We start from the raw sequence: 6,173 nt of genomic DNA, 5'->3' as shown, positions 1-6,173 counted from the left end.
CATAACTTCAACCTATACCTAACCCCGACCTTAACATAACCTTGACACAAGCCCTAAAATTTCCAGATTTACACTATTTTCTCCCTAAGAGAACTGGGAGTCCCCACAATGTAGCTGCGTGAGGAGACGTATGTCCCCGTAATGCTGGTAAAACACAGCCACACACACACACACAGCAGGCTCTGTGGGAGTAGATTTGATGAAGGCCTAATTAATGGTTTCATAACTGTTGAGGCATTAAACGGAGCGCGGGGAGAGGACGTGAGTCTCCGATGAGGACTGAGAGCGGTGTCTCCGCACCATGTGACGCGCCGGCTTCCTGTCTGCATCTCCCTCTGCGGCCTCAGATCAGCCAGCAGGAGGCCTGGTGGGCTCCTGGTGGGCTCCTGGTGGGCTCCTGGTGGGCTCCTGGTGTGCTCCTGGTGGACTCCTTGGGGACTCCTGGTGGACTCCTGGTGGGCTCCTGGTGGGCTCCTGGTGGGCTCCTGGTGGACTCCTTGTGGACTCCTGGTGGGCTCCTGGTGGGCTCCTGGTGGGCTCCTGGTGTGCTCCTGGTGGACTCCTTGTGGACTCCTGGTGGGCTCCTGGTGGACTCCTGGTGGGCTCCTTGTGGGCTCCTGGTGGGCTCCTGGTGGGCTCCTGGTGGGCTCCTGGTGGACTCCTTGTGGACTCCTGGTGGGCTCCTGGTGGGCTCCTGGTGGGCTCCTGGTGTGCTCCTGGTGGACTCCTTGTGGACTCCTGGTGGGCTCCTGGTGGGCTCCTGGTGGGCTCCTGGTGGACTCCTTGTGGACTCCTGGTGGGCTCCTGGTGGGCTCCTGGTGGGCTCCTGGTGTGCTCCTGGTGGACTCCTTGTGGACTCCTGGTGGGCTCCTGGTGGGCTCCTGGTGGGCTCCTGGTGGACTCCTTGTGGACTCCTGGAGGGCTCCTGGTGGACTCCTGGTGGACTCCATGTGGACTCCTGGTGGACTCCTGGTGGACTCCTGGTGGACTCCTTGTGGGCTCCTGGAGGGCTCCTGGTGGACTCCTGGTGGACTCCTGGTGGACTCCTGGTGGACTCCTTGTGGGCTCCTGGAGGGCTCCTGGTGGACTCCTGGTGGACTCCTGGTGGACTCCTGGTGGGCTCCTGGTGGACTCCTTGTGGACTCCTGGTGGACTCCTGGTGGGCTCCTGGTGGACTCCTTGTGGACTCCTGGTGGACTCCTGGTCTTTTATCTGCACCGCAGCTGCAGTCATGTTGATAATAAAACAAAATGGATTAATCTTGTGCCCACTATGAGTCTCATTAACTCGCCAAACTCTCTCTCTTCCTGACGCAGTGACCTACACCCTGGACCAATCTGCACGGCCCCACCGGGGTCAAAGGTCACATTCCTACAGCCTCTGGTTCCTGCTGAGACTCCTTGTGAAGGGGGGTCTGGCAGATCTTCCTGCTCCTCTGAGGGAGAACATTCAGGAACATTCGGTTCCAGCTGAATTGAGTCATTTGACTCACAGCTTGTGTTGATGATTTCTGTATTTCTGCATATGATTTTTGTAAATTAAATTCTAGTTAGTAATAAATACTTGATCACAAACGAGTTTAAGATACTTTGATCGACCATCCCCGCTACGACGGATCGAGGGGGGTGTTCCTGAAGAAAAGAAAACCAGAGATTAAGACAGATGAAGTAAAAAGATTAAGTTCTATTATTAAGTCTTTTGTATTTTCGGTTCAACAAAGGCTTCGATAGATGCGTCTCAACATCACGTCCTCGCAGACTTTTGCTAATCTGAATGTTTAGGGATAAAAGTATTTATACTTGTGCTCCACCCCCCCCCCCGATGACCTTATTTTCTCTAAACCAGAATTCAAAGGTCTCACATTAAGCGGCCCTTTTGATCTAAATGATGTTATTAATCAGCCGCTGGAGGAGAGGAACCATTAATGACCTTTATAATGAGAGGGCAGAGTCAACCTGCCTCTTCTCCTCTGCTCACCCCCTGCTGGGCCCCCCTCCCCTCGAGCATCTGCCCTTTTGTCTTCTGCTTTCATTTCCTTAATTATCCCCTTCTCTCCTTATCCTCCTCTCACTTTATTTATTTATTTTTTTCCTCGCAGGCCTTGATTGTGTTTTTTTTTTCCTCCTTGGGGGGTTAATTGAGTACGTAGAAATGCGCCATCAGAGAATAAAGAACAGATTTTTGTCTTTTAACGGCGGATCCTTTTCATCCGACATTCCGCTTACGTTCCGGGAAGCGTTCGGATCCCAGTGGGAAACGAACCCGCAGCCGGCTGCCGACACCACGAGTGGGTGTTCTTCACCGAGCACTGACCCCCCCAGAGAGGTCTCACGCATCGTCTTCACAGGATGGAGACGTCGTGGAGCCTCCAGCAGTGACGCCTTTTTTCCTTCGCTGGTTGTCGGACACATTTTTGTCGACTCCGATGACCTCACGTGGTTACCACGGTAACAGAGCGGTCGCAGTGGGTCTCTAGTGAAGCCGGGAAATAAAAAGTAAAAAAAGCAGTCATTGGACAGATGTGACACCGTGTCACATCTGCCTCCGTCTCCGTCTCGGTGCAGACGGTCAAAGAGGAAAAGCTGACGCCACCAGGAAAAAAGCCAGAACTTTGTGTCTGACGGCCTCCTGATAGAATCCAGCGGAGACCGGACTCTTCCAGAGGTTTATCAGCAGCAAACAGCTGCACAATTACACCACAATCTACAATGGAAAGCATCCCTGGAAAAGGCTCCTGGAAATGTGCAGAACTCAGCGGGGCCGTCCGTCTCTCTGTCTCATCTCTGCGTCTCTTTGCATTCGTCTGTCTTCAGTCCTGCAGCGTCCCGCCGTCCTTCTCAGCTGCAGTTAAGCCTGTTAGCGTCTTACACAGAGCGGAGCGAGTCACGCTGCTGTGGTTTCTACAGCTGTGTGGAGCTCTGGGTAAGACGGCGATTAGTGATGGAAACATGGAGGAAACATTGTCTCCTCCAAACAGAAACATCTCCACTTGCTGCCAACAGGCCTCCTCCGTCGCCACAGGCAACTGGTTCCCTTTTTTTAACCGTCCTCGCCACCCAAGGATGTTTTTTTATATAAGAGGAAATGATGTGGAGAGAAAAATGACCATTTCTTTCCCACAGCACAAAGTCCGAGAAGCAGGATGGAGGATCAGAAGAAAAGTGGATTTTCCTCAGAGAAGGCAGCCGTTATGTGAATGACGTCAGACATCAACGCGTGAGGCTTTCTGCTGGGAACCAACGAGTGGACAGGCGGAACTCGCTGGGGGGGAATCGGGCGAGACGACGCGGTGGTTCCAACTTAACCGAGCGAGTGGAAGCACAGACGCACGCTTCCTCCTGCTTTGGTTCCCCGAGGAGGAACCGAGCCGCGAGGCCTCAGCAGCTCTATCGAGCTGCTTCCAGGTGAGGAGGAGCCGCTCCTCGATGCTCTTTGAGGGCAAAACACATTTCCGGAGACGGCGTGCAGCAGACAAATCCCAGAAGTCCCTCTTGACACTTAACGCTAATCTGCTCCATTGTTTTCCTGCTTTTGCCCTCGATGGAGACAGACAGACAACGAGAGAACGGCTCAATCTGTTCCACTGGATGTTGATCAGATAGAAGAAATACAGCGCCAACGAATTAAAGAGCTCAGAAGATCAGATGGTTTTCTGTTGGCTTCTTTGAGTAGAAAATAATAAATTAATATGCCATCATCACCCACACAAAAGAATGCAGACTAATTTATGAATCAAGCTTCTTTAAAGTGGTTTTGTCATGTCTTTTTTTCCCAGCTCTCTACATTTTAAATTTCTTTATCCATTTTTGGCAAATGCTGAACCCAAAAGCAGCTTTTGGTCCATTGCAGTGAGTATTCTGAGGCCTATTCTTTGTTTTATTGTCCACGCACGTATCGATCAATCTGCTTCCAAGACAAATGTCACAGCGTCTCGGGGGATCAGCAGTTTGGCCTCAAACGAACTCTGTAACTTTTGCCATTTTGCTGTCAGCCATCAAACTAAAATGTCAAGACGAACCGTCACCTCTGACAGGAGCGGTGAGGGATTCAAACATCTGAGGCCATTTGGAGGAAGTAACTTCGTGTTCGTTGTCTTTCCTCTAAAAATACTCACTTTAAATGAATAACAACCTTCTCAACACCGCTGGGGTAAAAGCACCACAGGAGGCAACATGAAGGTCACTCATCCAGCCCCTCAGAACATCAATCACCTTCTCAAGCAGGTGTCACCCCCCCCCCCCCGAAGAGAAGATCGGTCACGCTGGAGTTAGTCGGAGCCAAATGTGTCGGCCCACCTGCTCAGTGGGGCTCACTGCGGACCCCCAGATACATTAGCAGGGAGCCAATGATGGAGGTGATGGTTCATCCACCAGGGGAGTGGGCTTAGTCTGCTGAGAGGAGGCCAACATGTCCTCCAAAGGTCTCCAGTCTGTCATTGTGACACACACACACACACACACACACACACACACACACACACACACACACACACAATGGCCATCATAACCTAGGTTTAAACTCCTGATACAGCAAATTAACAGACTTTTGATCCTTTGGTCGTCTGTTCTCTTAACTTCTCCATCAGACCCCACTTCACCTGCACTTTGAGTCTTTCAGCACAAAAGGGAACATCAGGTGTGAAATGCATTTGGACGGATAAGAATTGACTATATTCTTTTTTTTTCTTCTAGAAATACCTCTGCAGCGTTCGGAGCGAGCAGCTTCCAGGCGTTTAGCAGAGTTCGACTTACACCACGGCCTCTCTGACAGCCTGAAGCTCAAAGCCAGGAGGAGACCAGAGCTGCAGCGACTCGGTCACCAAGTCACGCAGGAAACAAGTCAGCAGCAAAAACCTCCTCCCAAAAATACCAGAAGTAACCCACCAGAAGGACTTTTCCCTCCTCCAGGTGTGGATTAACAAAACAAAAATGAATGTTTTCACTTAAAGAGAGATCTACAAGACATGGAACATCTGGAGCTTCAGGAGGAGCTTCACGGTCATCTTCTGGTCTCCATCCAGGACGGGTAGTCAGACACGCAGGGGGGGAGCAGATGGGAACACACACACCTGGCCTTTCATCTCCTCACTGACTGTGTGTGTGTGTGAGATGACCGGACGCTGTCCACCATTGTGGATGTTCCTCGTGTCTCTTGGAGACTGCTGTCCCGCGTCCTCGTCCTCTTGAGGACGGCGTTGTCACTCGGCTGTTTAACCAAGCGCTGAATTAACCTGCGGTGAAAAGCGCATTGATTAAAGTGACAGACGGGCGGCTTCTCATTAAAGGAAACACAGAGCGCTGCTGTGGAGGTAAACACAGGCAACATTTAGGATAAGCGCTTAATTAAAGTGTCACAGAGATCAAGAAAAGAGGGCGGTGTTGAAGATGAAATCAAGTTGCATTCTGGGGGTTGGACCCCATGTTGGAACCCTCAGACCGGCTGCATGAAGTTCAGTGTTTTCTGTTTCAATGTATTGTAAATGTAATATCAATGTGTTTATAATCTTTGAATAGATCTTAAAAATGTAATTTTAACAGAAATATTTTTCAGCTGCAGACTTATGACTTCGATGTCCACTCCTAAGGTGACACGTATCGCTCATACGTGTAGTTCAGGGGCCGGAGGAGGAGCTGTTGAAGAGGAGCAGGTGGATCATCTGGATCATCTGAGGGAGCAGAGCGGTCTGCTGTGGACTCACTGAGGACGTCAGGAGACGACGTCAGTGAAAAGACAGCCTCTGCGTTCCTCATCGCGTGACGATGGTCGGCGTCTTTCCACAATCGGGAGTCCCGGGATCAGCACCCTGGACAGCGCCCCCTCCCCCCCTGTTTGTAGACTGCTTTGAGGGACTTTGGACCCTAAAGAGATGAAGACCATGCTTTCCCCCCCCCCCCCCCCGCGCACAGTATGAAGACATTGAATATGTCACTCAGATCCCGGGGGGGGGGGGGGGGGGGACAGTCACTGTTCTGATCCTTTCTACTCCACCAGAATGCAGAGGGTGCCGAGTGAGGAGCTGGATCCCGTGAGGGACCCACGTGGTCTCACTTCACCATCTGAGCCCCTGTTGCATCTCAGAGGGTTTGTGGTAGAAGACGTGCGTCGTGTAAGAAAAAACTGATGTGATGAGCCGGAGGGATTGGATGTTAAATCACAGCAGGTCGGAATGTGAA

The 6,173-nt window shown here is 51.4% G+C and overlaps 1 protein-coding gene across 1 annotated transcript; it reads right to left on the bottom strand.

The window, feature by feature from the left end:
- Positions 1-348: 348 nt before the first annotated feature.
- On the bottom strand, positions 349-1,233 carry LOC134105257 (uncharacterized). Its single transcript, XM_062557824.1, has one exon. The coding sequence runs from the start codon at positions 1,231-1,233 to the stop codon at positions 349-351; it is 885 nt and encodes a 294-aa protein (XP_062413808.1).
- Positions 1,234-6,173: the final 4,940 nt, after the last annotated feature.

The sequence above is a fragment of the Pungitius pungitius genome, chromosome 15 (assembly GCF_949316345.1).
Source record: "Pungitius pungitius chromosome 15, fPunPun2.1, whole genome shotgun sequence".
NCBI classification, from domain to species: domain Eukaryota; kingdom Metazoa; phylum Chordata; class Actinopteri; order Perciformes; family Gasterosteidae; genus Pungitius; species Pungitius pungitius.
This window is presented reverse-complemented; position numbering and strand designations above follow the sequence as displayed.

Excerpts from the sequence above, each read along its gene's own strand:
- LOC134105257 (XM_062557824.1), bottom strand. The coding sequence starts at position 1,233 with ATGACTGCAGCTGCGGTGCAGATAAAAGACCAGGAGTCCACCAGGAGT.